Source organism: Apaloderma vittatum, unplaced genomic scaffold (genome assembly GCF_000703405.1).
Source record: "Apaloderma vittatum isolate BGI_N311 unplaced genomic scaffold, ASM70340v1 scaffold15625, whole genome shotgun sequence".
In the NCBI taxonomy this organism is placed as follows: domain Eukaryota; kingdom Metazoa; phylum Chordata; class Aves; order Trogoniformes; family Trogonidae; genus Apaloderma; species Apaloderma vittatum.
The window spans coordinates 1-18,586 of NW_009718919.1; the positions used below are offsets into that span (position 1 = coordinate 1).

The 18,586-nt window shown below is 38.0% G+C and overlaps 2 protein-coding genes across 2 annotated transcripts; one reads left to right on the plus strand and one right to left on the minus strand.

Moving 5' to 3' along the window:
• The first annotated feature begins 606 nt into the window (after positions 1-606).
• On the plus strand, positions 607-12,363 carry LOC104274733 (tripeptidyl-peptidase 2-like). Its single transcript, XM_009870446.1, has 4 exons — positions 607-733; positions 2,075-2,282; positions 11,181-11,300; positions 11,918-12,363. Exons 1-4 carry the CDS (start codon positions 609-611, stop codon positions 12,005-12,007), a joined length of 543 nt encoding a protein of 180 aa, XP_009868748.1. The 5' UTR covers positions 607-608; the 3' UTR covers positions 12,008-12,363.
• An 857-nt stretch (positions 12,364-13,220) lies between these two features.
• Positions 13,221-16,347, minus strand: LOC104269063 (protein-lysine methyltransferase METTL21C-like). The gene is made up of 4 exons (XM_009870448.1): positions 16,194-16,347; positions 15,456-15,598; positions 13,880-13,997; positions 13,221-13,615 (listed from the first exon to the last, which is right to left on the minus strand). The coding sequence occupies exons 1-4, from the start codon at positions 16,345-16,347 to the stop codon at positions 13,221-13,223; spliced, it is 810 nt and encodes a 269-aa protein (XP_009868750.1).
• Between the last annotated feature and the right edge of the window lie 2,239 nt (positions 16,348-18,586).

Genomic DNA, 18,586 nt, shown 5'->3' on the forward strand with positions numbered 1-18,586 from the left:
AACATTCTGTGATTCTGTGATTATTCTAAATGGTGTTTACTGAGACAAGCACACATCCCATTCTGCTCCTCTGCTGGACTGGTAATTTCTTCTAGCAGAATTACTCTTTCATGGAGTATGATAACCTCTTGCAATGACACAGCTAAATCTATCATCTGTCATTGTCCTTAATAATGAGAACCATGAACAGAAGACTTTTTGTTTATCTTGAAGATAAACAGCTTTGTGTATGTATCAGTAGCTTGAATATTTCTCTGTTTATTCTGATGTTTTATTTATTTCTGAAATGAAAAATAGTACCATTATTTAGGAAAGCTCATTTGTGCTGAAAGATGTTTTTCTTTCTACAAACCCTGTATTTTCTATACACTCACCTCATATTTTAGTTTGTTTTCAGGGTAATGGACTACGTAGGTGGGAAGTCTTGATGATGCAGACTTCTTATCAGATTTTTGAATCAAAAATTGGAGAAAGTGGAGAAGAAGACACGTTGAACTATCTAATGTTATTTCCACATACCTTTGCAATTATCCTAGTGTTAGTAGAATCTACAAGTAGTGTGATTTCATAGTGCTAAACATCTCTTTTTTTTTTTCTTCTAGGAGCGAATGAAAAGACTTAATGAAATTGTTGAAGCTGCAAATACTGTAATCTCTCATATTGATCAGACAGCATTAGCAGTATATTTTGCCATGAAGACTGATCCCAGGCCTGATGCAACTACTATAAAAAAGTACCTACCCAGTAAATAATTTTCTTGCATCCTTCTTCTGTAATTTATGTACTTTGTCTCTGCATATAAGAAATGGAATGAGTATGACCTTCTTGATTAACTTCTGTTACTTTTGAGGGGGCATAGGTAATTTTAAACTTGACTGCAAAATTATTTTGTTCTCTTGAATGCAGGAACACTGAAACCAGCAATTTTTTACTTAAAAATATTAAAGAAACAAGAGTGCTTTCAAGATTTAAATTTTTTAGAAAAGTGGGGTGTTAAGGTGAAGTGGTTTTCTTTTCAAGCTTAATCTGAGATGAGATGGACCACTAGAATAAATCAAGGTGTGTGTTTTCAATGCTTCCTGCCTTTCCATAATACTTTGCAACCTTTTGGATCTGTGTTTGAAGACAAAATTGACAGCAGTCCAAGAAGTAACTGCTCACAAAATACTTTACTTATGAAAAGCTTGATGACCATACTTACTGGTGCTTCACAGTATTTTTGAGACCCAATGTTTAGTTTTAGATGGTTCCTTTGGACTGCCAGTATATATCCTTAGGAAGATAGTATTTTGAGGGTGACACTTTAGTCTGGCAAATAACTGGCTGAAATTGCAGTGTGTGATGTGGTGCTATTTTAGTCACAAATAGACCAGCAGGTTTGACGACTGGGCCCTTAAAACAGGAGATATGTATTTTATTTTTTTTTTAAAGATAAAATACCAGATCTCAAGTGTAAACCTAGTCTGTCTGTTCTAGGTGTCCTTAGTATTTGTGTGTAATTCTAGAATTGCTGATATAGAGGCAAAGCTATGACATCATAAACTTCATTCTAAACATTCCTTGGTAAGTTGACCCATTAGGTCATGTGGTTGAATCTAGCATCTGAAATTGAACACCAAATTCAATGGTGCTTTAAATGGGTGCAGTTCCTTTGAAGTCAGCAGAATTATATCTGCTCATGTTAGTGGTGGATTTGACTCTCTCTGTAATGCCACAAGCTATAAAGCTGTATTTCTAGATGCTGGCTTATTCAGTTTTAGAATCCCAAGTTCTCCTTGCCTTAAGACATCAGAGGCATTTCAGACTTGAAAAAGAATGATTGAGCTTGTTTTATGCAGTATCTCTGTGTAATTTTTTTTTTTTTACATTTAGTTGAGTTTTTAGTAAATAGCCATGCTTTATAAACTAGCTTTATGCTTCTTATATAGTTAATGTGTACTAACTGCTGTAAATTTTTTAGCTTAAACTCACTACAGCACTGATTCTGTCTCTTAATGAGGTGTCCGCAAAAAGTCCGTAGTATTTTTCACGCTGGGTTTTTTTGTGTGTGGTTGTTTTTTTTTTTTTCTTCTAGTGAAATGGAAAAACAGAAGACTACTTTAGTGGATGCACTTTGTCGGAAAGGGAGTGCACTGGCTGACCAGCTGCTTCATCTGCAGGCCCAGGAAGGGGCTGCTTCCAGTGATGCAGAAGGCAAAGATGAGGATCCTGAGAACTGCTCAGAAGCTTTGACAGAGACGTTCTGGGAAACAACAAAATGGACAGATCTTTTTGACAGCAAGGTAGGAGAGCAGAGCGGATTTTTATTTTTTTTTTTTAATTTTTTTTCTCTTGCATGCTGGGTTATTTTATGATTTCTCCTGGAACTATGCACCACTTTTGTGTGAACAGCCTCATACATTCCTCCCTTCTACTTTTTCATGCTGTCCCCATGTGTTGTGTTAATGACCTTTTCCCACAGAGGTTTTGCAAAGCCTGTCAAATCCATGGTAAGCCCTTCTCTGTGGAGAATGTCGAGGTTAAGGGAAGGGTAAAGAACAGTACCAGATGTCCGTGAAAAAGCTGCTTGGTTTATTGAATTGCTTCTTTCTATACCTTACAGGGAATATTTTTGCTTAGCCTCTGTGCTGTTGTAGCTGTGCACACACAGAAGTGTGCAGCATCCCTACTCTGTTCAGTCCTGCATTCTGTAGCCTTTTCTACACTGGACAAGAGAAGTTTTGTGTTTTGCTGTCAGTAATGTGTGTAGAGGTAAAGGAAGAAACCCATGGAAATAGTTATGTTTACATGTTTATTAGCACAGATTTTCCTGTAATTTCAAGGTTCCTCATCCTAAGATTTTTTTTTTTTGTCTACTTCATTCAAGATAGCTATTCCAGAAAAAAAAAACACCCAACAACCAAACAACATCATAGGCGATAAGTTATGCAGCTTTTAATTTACGGGGTTTATGACTGTGTATGTTTTACTCTTGAGTTACTGAGTATTAGTTAGTTGTTGTACTTAACTTTTGTGTATGGCTGTGTTTTAGTGGAGGATGGAGTGACCCAAGTATTTGTTTATAACTCAGTTAAATTGCCAAAGGTAGTTACAAAAGAAAAAACATTGAAATTAAAGCCAATTGCTTAATATTCTTGACAGTGAATAATCTTCCTACTAAGGACTTGTGCTTTAGCTGGAGACTTGAACAAGAAGGTTGATGGTGGTTACTCTCACTCCTTTTAATGTATATTTTCTTGTACACCTACTTCCATCATTCCTTTTTCTAATCTTCAACTGATTATAGTATCCTGTGGTAGCAGATTTTGTGCTTTAGTCATGTTGTCTGGCACATGACTTTCGTACTGTCTGTTTGTACAGTACTATATTCCAGTATGGTGACCCCTGTTTTACTTCTGTCTTTTGATTTTTAAAGCTGATGGGAATCATTTCAGTGGAAAAACTGCCAATGTAGACATCTTGTGGGAGTTTATCGCTCTGTTACTCCCCCCCTTCCCCACTCATCTCAAGACAGGTATTGATTCCTGGCATTCTTAAGCTGTGGGCTCTGGGCCTGCAGTGAGTAACTCTGCCTTAACCATCAATTTATCTGAGTGTGGATTCAGGTTTTGCTCTGAAAATTGATGCTTCATATTGTTAAAATGGTGCTGAAGGGCCAACCAAAAGTGTAGAGAATTGGAAATGTAAAAGTGAGACAACTAGTGAGTAGAGATAAAGACAGTTTAATAGGTAAAGCAAAACCTGCACATGCAAACAAAGCAAAACAACAAATTCATTCCTCACTTCCCATAGGCAGGGAGGGTTTCAGCCAGCTCCAGGAACGCAGGGCTCCATCATGTGTAACGGTGACTTGGGAAGACAAATGCCACAACTATGAATGTTGTCACTCCCACCCCACACCCTTTTTTTTTTTTTTTTTTTTTTTTTTAAGTAGCTACATAAACTATCCTTCCCTCTATCTCGTATTGCTGAGCACAACATCTTATGGAGTGAGATTTCCCTTTGGTCAGTCAGGGTCAGCTGTCCTGGCTGTGTCCCCTCCCAACCTGTGCACCCCCAGCCTGCTCACTGCTGGAGTGGAGTGAGGAGCAGAAAAGGCCTTGACTTGTGCAAGTGCTGCTCAGCAACAGCTGAAGCACCCCTGGGTTATCAACATGGTTTTCGTCACAAATCTAAAACACAGCCCCATACTAGTTACTATGAAGAAAATTAACTCTGTCCCAGCCAAACCCAGTACATTGAGGAGACTTTAGCCCAGAAACATTCTAGAACACTCTGGGTATTCTAAATGGATGGCTTCTGAAAATGGAGAATGAGCCTGTCATACTAGATCCTAATGACCCATGGGGTACATCTTCACCCTGTGCAGCCGTTCTGTTCTGTACCCATACGTAGCCTCACTTACCCAGCCCTGCCTGGCCTGCATACAGTTTAATCTTCTGTGTTCTCTTGCTGCTGGATAAATTGCCCTGTGTTAGTACAGTTATGATTACTAGTATAAGTAGTATGACGAGAGCCACAAAGATGATTAAGGGATTGAAACATCTGGAGGAGGGGTGGGGACTGTTCACCCTGGAAGAAAGTTCAAGGAGATTCTGTCTATGTGTGTCAATCTATGTGGGGAAAGTAAAGAAGATGGAGCCAGGCTCTACGTAGTGACAGAACAAAAGGCACAGGCACAAGTTAGAACATGGAAACTCCTGCTTGAGTTGGGTTTGGTTTGTTGTTTTTTTTTCTTGAAGGAGGGGTGAGGCCTTTTTTTTTGTTGTGGGTTTTTTGTTGTTTTTTTTTACTGTGATTAAACTCTAAATGGGTTGCCCAGAGAGGTGGTAAAGTCTCAGTCTTTGCAGGTAGTTAAAGTTTATTCAGACATGATATAGGGCAACCTTCTATAGAATCATAGAATGGCCTAGGCTGGAGGGGACCTTAGAGATCATTTTAATCCAGCCTCCCTGTCACCAGGGACGCCACCTCTCAACTAGATCTCGACTATAGGTGGCCTTGCTTTGAGCAGGGTGTTGGACTAGACAATCGCCAGAGCTCCCTTCCACCTTCAGCCATTTTGGGTTTCTGTGACTGCTTGGCAAGTAAGTTTATGTAGTTCACTAGTTTCTGTGTTGGTTTTCTTAATGTTTTCTCTCATCTAGGAGTGTGTATGCTGGTCAGTAAGGACATAATGTCAGTTTTGCTGGCTATCAGTTTAACATGTCTAAAGAATCACATGATACATGTTATTTTTCACTTATTCTCTGAGTTTCTCTTTTTCTGGAAACTCTGAAAGAGTTGAGCAGTGCGAACAATGTGACTTGGGCCTTAATGAGATTGAGAATTTTGCTTTGAAAGGAGATAGTAAAACATTCATTATTTCCTCTGATAACAGATTTTGTAGAAAAGGACTTAGGCCCAGGGCAAAGTGAGTTACATTCAACTGAGAAGAAGCTTTTTTGGTTTTAATTTCTTGCTCCCTAGAAATTTCATGCTTGCTGCTGATTATATTCTTTCATTTCCTTTACTAACTGTGTCATGTCCATCTAGTAGTTTTCTTAGGAGCTGGCTGTAGTTAGCAATTACACCGTTCAGACCAGCTGTTTCAGTTGTTAGCAGTTTCCAGCCAATAATGGAACGTTCTTTGGTCATTCCAAATCACAGAGATATGATGAGGATCCAATTATGCTTTATTTAGCTTTTTTAAGGGTCATTATTAATGACTAAGACTATGTAATTATGATATGACCTGACACAAAAGAAGCATTTTTAAAAAAATACAGTTATTCCTACTGTCTTTGTTATAAACTATGAGAATAGCTGTAGGTGTGTGTGTCGTGGGCTATAACTTCTCTTCAAAATCGTAGTACTTGACAGTTCCTTCATTGCACCCACCTCTGCCAGACCACGTCTCATGTTCAAGCTGTCTGATCAATATCCATTTGTTTTTATTTATTACGGCTGACACGTTTTATAAATGGGATCGTGCTTCCTGTTTGAATTAAAAAACAGTCAGAGTCTTCTGACCTAGAGATAATCCAATAGAATGTTTTAGTTATCTGCAGTGGCCTTTGGTCTTCCTCCTTTGCAGCTTCTGTCTACTTGGAAGAAACAGTTGCATAAATCTCCACCTTGGTGCTGCATGTGATATGCTGTTGTACTTGTGGAATATTTTGTTATTTTAAAAACAAATTGAATAGCTTTGTGCAAATAATTTCATTTTGCAGACTGTTGGAGGAAAACTTGGAGTTTTGACCATTTAAGGAGGACTGTACTTGCCTCCTTTGAGATGGGAAGTTTAGGAACAATGTTGAGGACTTAATTTTGTAAAGTAGCACTGAAGGCTTTGAAACAGTTTTTGTCTAAGAAACAAGTATTTTTGCTAGGGTAAGGCCAGAAGTGTTGATTACATTCTTCAGTCCAGCTGACTTGTGCTTGCCAAAATTCATGCTGGCGGAAAAGAAGAAATTATGGCTTTAACAGCCTTTCTGTGGTGCTACTCTGGACTGACTTACACTGGGCCAATAAAATGTTGTCACTTGGCTCTACCACCTAACCTAGTGTGACACCCACCCCTCAGGTTTATACATATCTGAGGGGTGGGTGTCAAAGGGAAGGGGACAATCTCTTCTCAGTGGTGCCCAGCAATAGAACAAGAAATAATGGGTTTAAGTTAGAACATAGAAAGTTCCAGCTCCAACATGAGGAGAAACTTCTTCACTGTGAGGGTGACAGAGCACTGGCACAGGCTGCCCAGGGAGGTTGTGGAGTCTCCTCCTCTGGAGACTTTCAAAACCTGCCTGGACACGTTCCTGTGTGGCTGCCCTAGGGGATCCTGCTCTGGCAGGGGGGTCGGACTAGATGGTTTCTACAGGTCCCTTCCAACCCCTGACATTTTATGATTCTGTGAGTCGCTTGCCATTCGTGGAATAGGTTTGGAAGGAAGAAAGGTTAAGGGGACTGCTGATGCAGGATTGAGGGATAGAGCATAGACCTTGTGTGAATGTCCTTCAGATGAGAATGCTCAAGTGACAGGCAGCTTATTTGAAAGCCTCGTGTGGGAAATGAAAATGTGGAGCTCCTCCTATACGTGGACGCGGCTTTGTGGCACCAGCACATGAAAGGTGAAACAACTGGATGAGGAAGGATGGAAACGAGAGGCTTCAACACTGCCCTGATCATTCACACATATGTATGGCTATAGCTAGAAACATTGCTGTTAAGTGTTCTTACTTCTGAGCTTTATGTTCCAAGTTTACCCAGATGTCGGTAATTAAAAGGCCGAGTATATTTTTGGAAGGAGAGCACTTCTCTGTGTGTTTCTACTCACCAAGTGCTGTCACCAGGCATTCGTTAGTTCCTTGTAATTGTCAGGTTCCCATCGAAGCATCGCGCTTGTCCCGGTATTGTAGCAAGTGTGTGTTAAGGAAGGCAGTACTGACTTCAGATAGAAGAGCCGAAAGCGCCAATAAATGCATTTACTATTTAGACCGCTCATGTCTGAAGGTTTACTTTAAATGAAACAGAAAGCCTTTCAAAGAATCTCCAGTTGAGACAGTTCTGTGCAGCAAGTATTTGTTCGATCGTGCTAATGTGTTTATGGTAGTGCTTTAGAGTTTTTAGTAATGGAATGTAAGTGGTACGGTTTTTCTTTTGGCTAGAACATAGCTTTAAAATTTGTAGGCCAGAATCCCCAGCGCTGCAGGAGAGTAGTAAGATGTTGCCTTTTTGTTACGGGGAATGACTCATCTGTAGAATTTAATGCCTCTCAACCTTTAAATCAGCTGTTGGGGAAAAGCAAAAAGTCACATTTAAAAATAAGTTTAAAAACAAATAAAAGGCCCAGACCTTTACATCTTGTCTTTTAAACATGTTTAGCCTGGATTGTTTTACATATTACTGTCTGCACTTTCAGATGCAGCTGTCTCTTCTAGCTGATTGTATTCAGTTGCTGCCAAAAAGTTGTTGTCAGATACTTGATTCCCTTAACTCCCCTCCCTCTCCTGAAAATATGATGAGTCAACTTCTGTTATATGGATATTGCTTTAATTTGTAATAGGCCAGTTGATAAAGCAGAAGGCAGTCAAAAAATGTAGCTAAGAAACCTTGCTTTACTATCATAGATGCATATGAACCTGAAAAGTGATTGTAAGCATTACAACTTCAGTGTTCTTACAAGTAGTTGGCATGTGCTTGCTATAGATTATATCACTTAACCTAGTATTTTAATTATGTGTAAATGGAGATACATTTTAATCAACTGTTGAAATAATGAAGTAACTGATTATACGAGTCTGTTTTCAGTATTAGGGTACTAGAAAAGTTTTATTAGGTCATTTAATGTTGCGGGAGAAAGCTTGTTGGAGTTTTTTTAAGAACATTTTCACACTTTTAAATATGTTAGCCCTGCTGATGTTTTGGGAGAGATCGTTTCAGCATTTTACTCTCCTAAATATGCGTCTTTATGTAGCCAATGGCAAGTTAGGCAGCTAATTAGGCAATGGACGTCCAAGCGGTTTCATGGGTTTGGCTTTTAAGACATTTAGTATTCTATACCATTAGCTTGCAGAATAAAGTATCTAAGAGTGATTTTTTTTTTTTAATTATTTTTTTTTTCCTAACACAACCACCACACCACCCCAGTATCCTAGAAATATGCATTGCATTTTTTTATTACCCTTTGTTTATTGCTCTTTGGCCAATTTCTGGGCCATGTCACTTGTTCTGTAAGAGCTAGCCTTAAGTATTTTTATTGGAATTATGAAATAATACCAAATACTTAGAATTCATTCCTATTCTCTCATCTAGCAACTGCTTTTTAGATACTACACACTGGTTTATTTGCTACTGTTACATGTTCAGATAGTGACTGTTTTCACTGTTGCATCTCAATAGCACTCCAGTTTATATTTTGCTTAAACATATCAAGGAATCATAATATTCACTTCTGTGATCTTATAAAGCTTGTGATATTTGAATTATAAGACTTAATTTGACCAGTATGTGTACAAGTTATAAAGTGCTATTTCTTACCTAACATTTTTTGTTTGTAAAACTATTCTGATTCTAAAGCATCTTATGCATTATTCTTAACTTCTGAAGTGTTAATGAACTTATAGTAGTTTTGTGTAACTTGTATACAGTTGATTGGGTTTTTTCCCAAGCACTAAGACAGAGATTACTGTCTTTTATCAAGAGCTCTTGGAGCACTGTTTTCAACCTTTTGGCCCAGCAGAAAACTTTTTTTCTCATTTAGAAATACCCAAACTTTTATTTGGCCAGAGCAAGGGTGTTTCGTAAAATACTTTGTTTTCTTGCCATAAAAACTCTAGGAAGCCCTGTTACGAAAGAAATGCTGTCAAGTGGCTTTTCCTCCTGCCTTTATCACTGATGTTCAATAACCATTCAAAACTTAGAGGGTCAGGTAAGAGCTTTCTTAATAGAGCAGTGGCATTATTTCTGATTAGCCTCCAATATGTTATATTTGCTGAGAGCTCCGATGCATTTTTTTTCAGTTGAATTATTTTGTTTTGATTTGATTTTGTGGTTCTGTCATCCTTTACAAAAGGGATCTATTGTTTTTTTCAAGTTTAGTTTAACCAACTAAGTCTGCTAATGGATCCACTGAGAAGTATTTGCTGATCTGTTTTGCTTTAGGAAAATATCCAAAATAATTGGATTGAGAATGCAGCATGCAAAATATTTTTCCAATAGCAGTATTTGGAAAATCTACATGTGAATGGTGCTGTATGCTCATTGTTGCATATGTGTGTGTGTTTTAAGCTACAACAGCTTAAGTGAATGCTTCAACATGACAAAATAAGTACTTGAAGGCAGAACAAGAATGAGGAACTCTTGAGTGCTTGGCATTTACTTTAGAGCTTCAAAATTACACCGTTACATGCTTGATAATTAAGCTTGTTATTTCTATTTTTTTTTCCTCAGTCTTTGAAGTACTGATCCTGCAAAGACTTGTGCATGTGTTTAATGTTCAGTGGAAATGTTCAGACAGCTAAAACAAGTCAGATTCTTCAGACTTTGCAGGATTCGGATCTCAGACTCCCTTAATGTTTATATTCTTAGTAAATACTTAAATTTCATTGCTGTAATGCAAAATATTTATTTCTGAATGTATTTGATGCGGTTTTGTTAGCTTTTCATAATGGGATATTTTAAGTGGACATTGGGAAAATGTGTCTTTTGTTGGAGGAGTCAGAGGAAAGGAAAAATTCTGTAATAAGTGAGGCGAAATGAAGAGTAAACTCTGAGATGTCATAAGCTTTGCCAACAACAAAAAAACCACATATTCACCAACTTTGCTACTGTCACTCTTCAGTAAATAATAATTTTTTAAAAGCTATTTACAGTGAGTGTTCCAAAGGAAGTATGTGAAACAATGTCTTGATTGCACTGATTCTTAGTGCTGTAACCAGTGAAATGGTAACACCCTGAATGTTGTCAGTGTTTGGGTGTTAAAGACCTGATTTATTTTACCTCAGCTCTTAAGTAGACACATTCATTTATGCATGTTATTTATAGCACTGACAAGTATCGTAAGCTGTCTCTTCAGGATCTTTTTAAGAGGAGCTCTTTTTATAAAATCTTTGTAATAGATTACCAATAGTGAGGACCCGACCCAAAACCCGAGGCTTGTCTTCATGCTTACATGTCTTCATTGCTTGTTTATAATTATGTGCCTTTTTCTGTGTGTGTATCGTTCACTCGGTACTTCCATATGTGTTTCTGCAGTAAGTTTGTGACTTCCTAGGAATAAAAACTCTCAACTGTGTCTTTGTTTTTGTGGGTAAAAGATATACCTGCCTGGTTCTTGGTTGTGGTTTTTTTAAGTTTGGGTTTCGGGGTTTTTTTTGTATGCCATACGGTTGCCTCTAGCAAACGAAAATCCAAAGAACTTAGAAATATAATTACTAAAAAATTAGAATAGTGGTATCTTTGTTATGCAAGATGTTCTGAAGTCAAATATATTCATGAAGTCAGAACTACTCTCTAGGAAGTTCATGTTTATAACTACTGTTGTGAATCATCTGTTTTACTACATGGCTTGCAGTTTTCTATCTTGTGTAAATGTTTTACTTTAAATCAATTCTGCTACTTGAACAGAATTTGCTATTACTTGTTAAGCCTTGTAAGATTAATATTTTAATGTCTAATTTGTGTTTCTTTTCATGCTGTAGGTTTTGACTTTTGCTTATAAGCATGCATTGGTAAATAAAATGTATGGGAGAGGTCTCAAGTTCGCCACAAAACTTGCAGAAGAGAAGCCAACGAAGGACAACTTGAAAAATTGCATTCAGGTAAAGTAATGGGCTATAGTCATGCGGAGTAAGCTTTTAAAAGTTTTGAATTTTTAATACCTTTAACAATGTTTTAACAAGTTGTATAATCTAAACATTTTAACTTTATCCAGCCTTTGTGGCTTGTCTTCCATTTCTAGTAGTGATTTCTTCTTTCTTTTTCACCAAGAATAGCTAGTTTGTTCGTTTTTAACAGATTTACTTTTTGGGACTTAATTTGGGTCATTAAGAAGGTAGAGACAACTTAGCCGAAGGTCTTCTCTATATTTAAAATCGCATTATGTTGTACTTTAACACCTGTTATTTTTACTAGTATTAATCAGCATTATTGTTAGTAGAATAGGTAGAGAATTAACAGAGATTTCTGTAACCTCTAGGACAAAATTCTGGGCATTGAGTTGAAACACTTCAGGTCGTACAGAATGGTTTTCCTTTTCCTCTTTCAGGACTAAGTAAATCAAAGATCACCAGTTCTCCAATTTGTTACTGTTCTGATAAAGAACACCTTTAGTAAGGTGTTGATATCAGTGCAGTGTTTATTGGAAGGATTTAGAATTTACAAAGATTAAGACCCTATTGCTTCTCTCTTGTATTAACATTTCCATTTTTTTCTTCAGCTAATGAAGTTGCTTGGATGGACTCACTGTGCAACTTTCACTGAAAATTGGCTTCCTGTCATGTATCCACCTGATTATTGTGTATTCTAGAAAACCAACAATTGCAAACTTGAATTGATTTTATATGGGGCAGGATATTAAAAGATAAGTTTGACTTTTTATTGGAACGCATGTTTTCATTACTGAATGCTGATTATTAAATTGTGTGTATTTATCAGTAAAGGCACCTGGATACAGCTTAATACCTGTTGACCTGACTCCTGTCATCAGGGAGTTTCCTTTTTGTGCATCCCATTGCTGGCAATGGATGTGCCAGAACTGCCAACACCAAGGATTTGGAATTAGGCTGGGAAGGTTTACTGCATGCATGTTAAGTTCTTAAATGTTACTTTTAACTGCAAATCTGTAAAAGCTCTGTATTTTTTACAGTAAACTGAATTTTAACATGTTGGATCTTAATTTCAATTGTATGAAGGCCTTAAAGCTACTTCAAGAGTAGCTACAATTTTATTTATTAGACTAAAATAACAGGACATCATTACTTGTATTGTTTGCAAGAGTTTACATTTAAATTTTTTTTTAAGAAAAATCCAACTTGTCAAATTGTTACAATGCGCAACTCGGAATTGCTGATGCATAGGTGCTCTTATAAATCTTCATTTTGGAGTGATTTTGGGCAAACTCAAAAATCCATGTGAAATTGAGTATCGAGACAGGCTGGTATGTGTATAAAAGTGCCAGACAGTTAAATCTTGATCAGATACTGTAAAGCTATACATATATGTTTAATAAAGTTAAAAATGTAAAACCCAGCAGAATAAATGTGCGAAATTGAAGATCAAAAAAACCCACCATGTGCACTCTGATACTTTAAAAGATTATTTTATAATTAATAAAAACAAATAATGAAGCTAAAAATCGTACTGATTTCTCAAAGACTGAAACTTGGCGGGGAAAAAAAAAGCAAACCACCTTACAACAGAAGTTCAGTGCATTTCTGAAGATCAGTGCTTTTCCATAAAGCCTTTTCTCTCACTTTTGCTGCTTGCATTGTTCCTTCAGCAGACTGAAATTGGTCTTTTTGAGCAGGTCAGATTTGTCAGCCTGAGACAAATTGCTGTATCGTTTGTCTTGCCTTTTTTTTTTTTTTTTTTTTTTTTTTTTTTTTGTAACTTGTAATGCAACACTCAGGTGCAACCATAACTTTACAAACATAAACACACGGCAGGTGCACGATAACGCTGCAAAATGTCCCACACTGCAAGGTGCTGCTGCTAAATCAAAATAAGTAGTCATTTCCTCTTTAATTCTCTCTTGCTGTAGCTTTAAACAGCTTGACATTTGATTCTGGAAATTCTGCTAGAATGGTTGTGTTAAATATATCGCAAAGTTTTTCCAAAAATTCGTAGTCGGTACTGAATCTGAATTTATTTGCCCATAGTAATACTGTTCCAGGCTTACAAAAATACACCATTGTTGCTAGCAGGGGTTCCAAAGCTGCGTGATGGTATACGACGTCAGTTGCCAGTACAAAATCATAATGGTAAGTTGACAGAGGAAATTCTTCCTTGAGGCCTTCTCCCCATACCAGTTTTCTCACTTCAGGTTTGTGCGTATTCACATTCTGTGTATTTCTTGAAATATTGTATGAGAGATTCTCAAGGACTTCAGGCAGATCAGTAGCTGTAACGTAAGCTCCTAAAGGAAACATGGATTTGTTTCAATTTGTAGGTGTGTAGTTGAACATATATATAAAATCCTGAGCAACATGATTTCCTCATCTTCCCCCTCACCAGTAACTAAGGTAGTTATTTCATTAACAAAACAGCATTTTAAAATAATTCTTAATTTTTGAAAAAGCAGTCACGTTTACTTCAACTGTTGCTTCATTGCCTTAGAGTGGCAGTGGCAGATCTTAGATCATCTTTCACAAGACATCCAAAAGGAAAGACAAATACTAACCTAAGATACAGGCCACAATGGAAACCAAACCTGTTCCAGCGCCGATTTCCAAAACATTTTTGTCTTTGAGGTTGAATTGTTCTTGATTTGATTCTAGATATTGAGATAAAGCCAGGGCCTAAAACAGTTAGCACATATGCATAAGAGGGTAACAGGTAAGTTGCACAAAAGTTTGTTAGATGTTTTTATACAGATTTTTTTTATATACAATGAAAAACACTGAAGGCTGTAACATAAAAATGTAATATGGAAAGAATAATGATGCATTTTTTATATTTAAAAAAATTTGAAGCAGCTTATTTTTAGTTTTAGATTTATGGGATATAGATTTGCTACATAATGCTATACACTGTGAGTCCTCTGACAGCTCAAGGTATGCAGTATTTAAATATAAACCGTACAGTCAGAACAGCAAACGAGGTTTAACTCTGTAAAAAGTAATGTTATGGTTTATTAGCGCTATCAAAAAGTAGATTCAGGCTTCAGCAGAGATTTTTCTGAAAATTGATTTATTTTTGTGGTGTGGTTTTGTTGTTGTTTTTTTAAAGGGAGTATCAAAAATTTGTAAACTACCAACTCAACACTTGTCTATTGATAATAGTGTAAATTAACAAAAAAAAAAACCTGCACCGTATGGTGGAAGGCATCGCTTATCAGACCTTGGTAAAGCTCTTTTCAACAGAATGTAAACCAATGCCAAAGAAACTAATTTCCTCTTTTGCTTCTCTTCCTCAGAGTTGCTTTACTGTTTTTTAACTGTTGTGCTTTTTATTATACCCCACTGGCGCTCTGCTCTGGCAAAGCTGACAGCTCATGAATCACCAGACCAATCTGTACAACCTCTCGCTTTTCTTGGAAAGTTTTACCGTCTGCATTCTGACACCTGATTAATGTGAGAACTGATGATCTGACATTTTAAAGTAAGATACCGTTTCACGCACCCCTCCGTTCTCTTTTTCTTTATTGTCTTGAAATTGTCTGCTGTTTTCTGTGAGCTTTTTCAATAAATGTGGATCGACAAAAATTTTGAAATTGTAATTTTCTTGTCTTTATCAGTTCACCCTCTTTTCCCTTAAAACGCAATTTTCTCAGTCCACGCAAAGTTCAGTTTTTAAGAGCAGTAGAAGCAGAGACTGAAGAAAAACTGTTTGCAAGTGTGGTTTTCCATACTACAGTGGAACTGTTCCAGCCTGTTCTTTAGAAGAAGGGTGTTTTAATTGGTTTAACTCCCTTTTGGTCCCCCACAATTTTCTCTTTCAGCCTCCATTTGGTACCGGTTTACTTCTCTGCAGTGACTGACTGGAAACATTGAGGAAGCTGGATGCTTTTACTCAAGTTCCCTTTTTGATATTTTTGTTTTCAATATCTGATTTGTAAATATTTAGATGCCACAGTTCTTTTGGTGTCAGCTGGCAAATTAGCGTGAGGCCTAGCTTTCTGCTGGAGTACTTCACAACAGGGAAACCTCTGCAGTCAGAAGCGTTAACTTAAGAAATCTTCCGTAAGATTTGTGTGCCGCTGTCACGGTTTGCCCTTCTGTCGCATCAGCTTTCTGGGTGCTGTCTGACAAACTTACCCCCGGCCACACCACGGCCCCGAAGTGTTCTATGGACTCCTGGATGACAATCCGGTGGCCAACGTACGTGTAGTGCTCTTTATCGAAGTAGTGCGAAACCCTGGGAACCCAGTTCTGTAGTATTTTAAGAATTACTGGGGAGCCTGTGAGAGAAAAGACAGAACCTGCTTTTGGTTTTTTTTGAATATGCAAATATTCATAGGCATGTAGGTGAGAGTTTTCAGGAGGACTCTGCTGAGCTGCTCCATGCGGGCATTACCCTGAATGGGTGCACTATTGTTGAAAGCCCGTTAGCAGGATATGCACAGATGACAGAGTCAACTTTTGAGGGCGGAGAAAACTTTTGCTCCGTCTCATGTGGACTTTAATTGACGCTTGCCTGGAATCCTTGGTTTGAGCAGCTGAGCCTGCTGAAATGCGTAATACCACAGGTCCAACAGGGCCTTTACAATTAATGGATATTATAATAATAATATCTTGGATTGTAATTGCGAGGGAGTTCTCAGATGTCTAAATAAAACTGAGAGACCTTTTTAAACATATATCTCAATTATGGAGATAGTTTGGGGTGTTTTTTTAGATTTGTCTAATAATAAATACTAAAGAGCAAATGATGGGGAGAAAAATAGGTATCAAAAAGATAAGTGACACAGTGTCATCTACTATTTGAAGACTGAGAAAAATGAAAGTATGAAATGCTAGCATGCTATAGCAGTTGCAATTTAAATTGGATTAAACCTGAGCTGGACTCTGGTGCTGATGTTTCATGCTTAGAGCTGCAAGTGCAGTTTTCAGAGTCACGCTGCTCTTCACGGGTTTCTTCTTCCTCTGTCTGGCAGTCCATTACACTCTGAATTTTGATGGGGAAGAGTGGCTGCTGTGCAGAGATCATTACAAAAGAGCTGAAATGGAAGGGGAGAAATACTGTTGTAAAAGCTCGCGGTCGCCCGGTTTGTGCAAGATGTGACTGGAAGAAGGTAGTGACTGGTTTGGGTGCGCTTTGGTTTGGGTTTGGTTTTTTTCAATGATGGGTTAGAGGGACAGGAAGCCATGGTGAGAGGTGACATCCCCACTCCACTGGACATTGCTTCAAGCACTTTCCTGGTGACGTCGTAATACTACCAGTTTTTATTTTATCATGCTTACCATATCTATTTTATCATGTTTATTTTAGCTTTTATGCAAAAACTTAGCATTATGTCACTGAATTGATGCCACTAATCAGTCTGACAAGTGAGCTGCTTGCATGGTACTAAACAGCTGAAACAACAACTGAGAAAGATGAACTGCCCTTTAACGTCTATTACTTTTTATCTGTGTAATTTACCATTTCCCAGAGAACTTGGGACTTGACATTCCTGCAGTAAAACTGGTTGATTGGCTGTGGCCAGCACTCTTGATTTTGTCTCCTTGGATACAGTTGCTTTCTCTGCCTTTTCCTGCAGAGCAGCTAATTGAATTACTCTGGAACGCAGTGAACTGCAGAGTATGCAGATTGCGCTCAGGAAATATAATTGCAGCAAGAAGTTGGAATCAGTCAGCTCTTTATTTTGGGGAGCTCTGTGTTACGAATGACTGTGCATCCTCAGGGCACAGTGCAGCGCCAACCTGGGAGCCAACTGACACCAGCTCAGGGGCAGTAAAAGCAGGAGTAGGGTCAGATCGAAATTTGCCTGCGGAGAATTATGCCAGTGAAACCTCTTGCTTAACTGGAGTTTTCTTCAGTGATAGCACCTATGTAAATGCATCTCTCTGTACGTGTGTATACATACACACATATATATGTGTAAAGAGAAAAAAAAATGGTTGATAACTTGCCCTGGCCAGAGGCTTTACAAGGTCACCCTTCCCAGGCAGCACAGTGGCTGGAGTCTGCTACGTTTTTATCCTTACCCCACTCATTCTTGAGAACGCATATTTGCTTGCTCTTTCCAGCTCCGTGCGCCACGAAGTGTTGTGTAATTTGGGTTGCATCATGCTGCAAGAGGTGGTTATATCCTGGTCAGGAGGGAGAGAGCTTTGGCAGCAGCCAGGAGATTCGGCAATGCTTGCAGGTAGTTTTTTAAGGAGCAGAGTGACTGCTGACTTGTGTGGGTGGTTTATTAGCCCACATGATACTGACACCACTGCAGTTTTACTGATACCTGATATATTCCTTTTGCTGCTCTGTTTATTCTTCACAAGGACAGGGTTTGTGTTCTAACTCCCCTGACACTGCATTTGTTCAGTCGTGGCAGCGATTTTTGTACTGCTGCAGAAAAGACCACTTTAAAGTGTTTTCTGCAGTTTTGTTTATTAATTTCTGGTTTTTTCCCATCGGAGGGCCTCCATCTAGCTAGTAACAAGTTCTGGCTATGCCCCATTTATGTATAATCCAATATATGATGACGGTAGATAAGGGACTGAAGTTAATGCTGCAGTTAGTGCATTCCCAGACATGTGGGTGAAGACATCGGTTTTTGTGTTCCACATGTGAAAATGTGCCTCCTTGAAAGAGCAATGGTTTCTCATGCAATCAAAAGTATACTTCCAGTTTTCAGCAATGACTCTTTTTCATGCCTTGAGCCAAAATAAAATCTGGTTGTATCTTAAGCATATTAGGATATCTCTGGGAAAACACATTGGGACTTGTGTACTTGGGAAGGTGCGTAATGAAAAGAGAAGACTCCGTCAGAACTGGTGATGGCTGCAGCCAGAAAACATTTGCTTGAAGTGCAAGTCCTGCACGTTTTGTGTTTAAACATGCAAAGCACTGCATTTTCAAATTTGTTTTTTCGAGGTAGATTTGTTTAATAAGGCCCTTGTAACATGTAATTTGTTCTATTTAAGTGAGAAGACAATCCTGAACTTAAAAAGCACCAGGAACCGTTACCTTGTCTAGCAGTCTTTTATGTAAAAATAAAAACCCAGAAGGTCTTGTTTAATGAGCAAACTGTTTAATTTGTCAGTAGACAGGAGAAAGTGATCCTCCTGTATTTGTTTTTCCTTGCCTAGACACGTTCTTACTACCGCCTTAAAAAATTTCAATTACATGTGAGTAGTGATGAATACCAGAAAACACCTTGGAAACATGCTTAGTAGATAGATATTTGTTGATCCACTGTCAAGTACTTGCAGTAAATACAACTGTG

Bases quoted from the DNA above. Each gene is read 5' to 3' on its own strand.
- LOC104274733 (XM_009870446.1), top strand. From the start codon at position 609: ATGAAAAGACTTAATGAAATTGTTGAAGCTGCAAATACTGTAATCTCT. The intron at 734-2,074 runs GTACCTACCCAG...TTTTTCTTCTAG, and splicing joins GATGCAACTACTATAAAAAA to TGAAATGGAAAAACAGAAGA. The intron at 2,283-11,180 runs GTAGGAGAGCAG...TTCATGCTGTAG, and splicing joins CAGATCTTTTTGACAGCAAG to GTTTTGACTTTTGCTTATAA.
- LOC104269063 (XM_009870448.1), bottom strand. From the start codon at position 16,347: ATGATCTCTGCACAGCAGCCACTCTTCCCCATCAAAATTCAGAGTGTA. The intron at 15,599-16,193 runs GTTTAATCCAAT...TTTCTCTCACAG, and splicing joins AGCACCAGAGTCCAGCTCAG to GCTCCCCAGTAATTCTTAAA. The intron at 13,998-15,455 runs GTAAGTTTGTCA...TAACTGTTTTAG, and splicing joins GGGCCGTGGTGTGGCCGGGG to GCCCTGGCTTTATCTCAATA.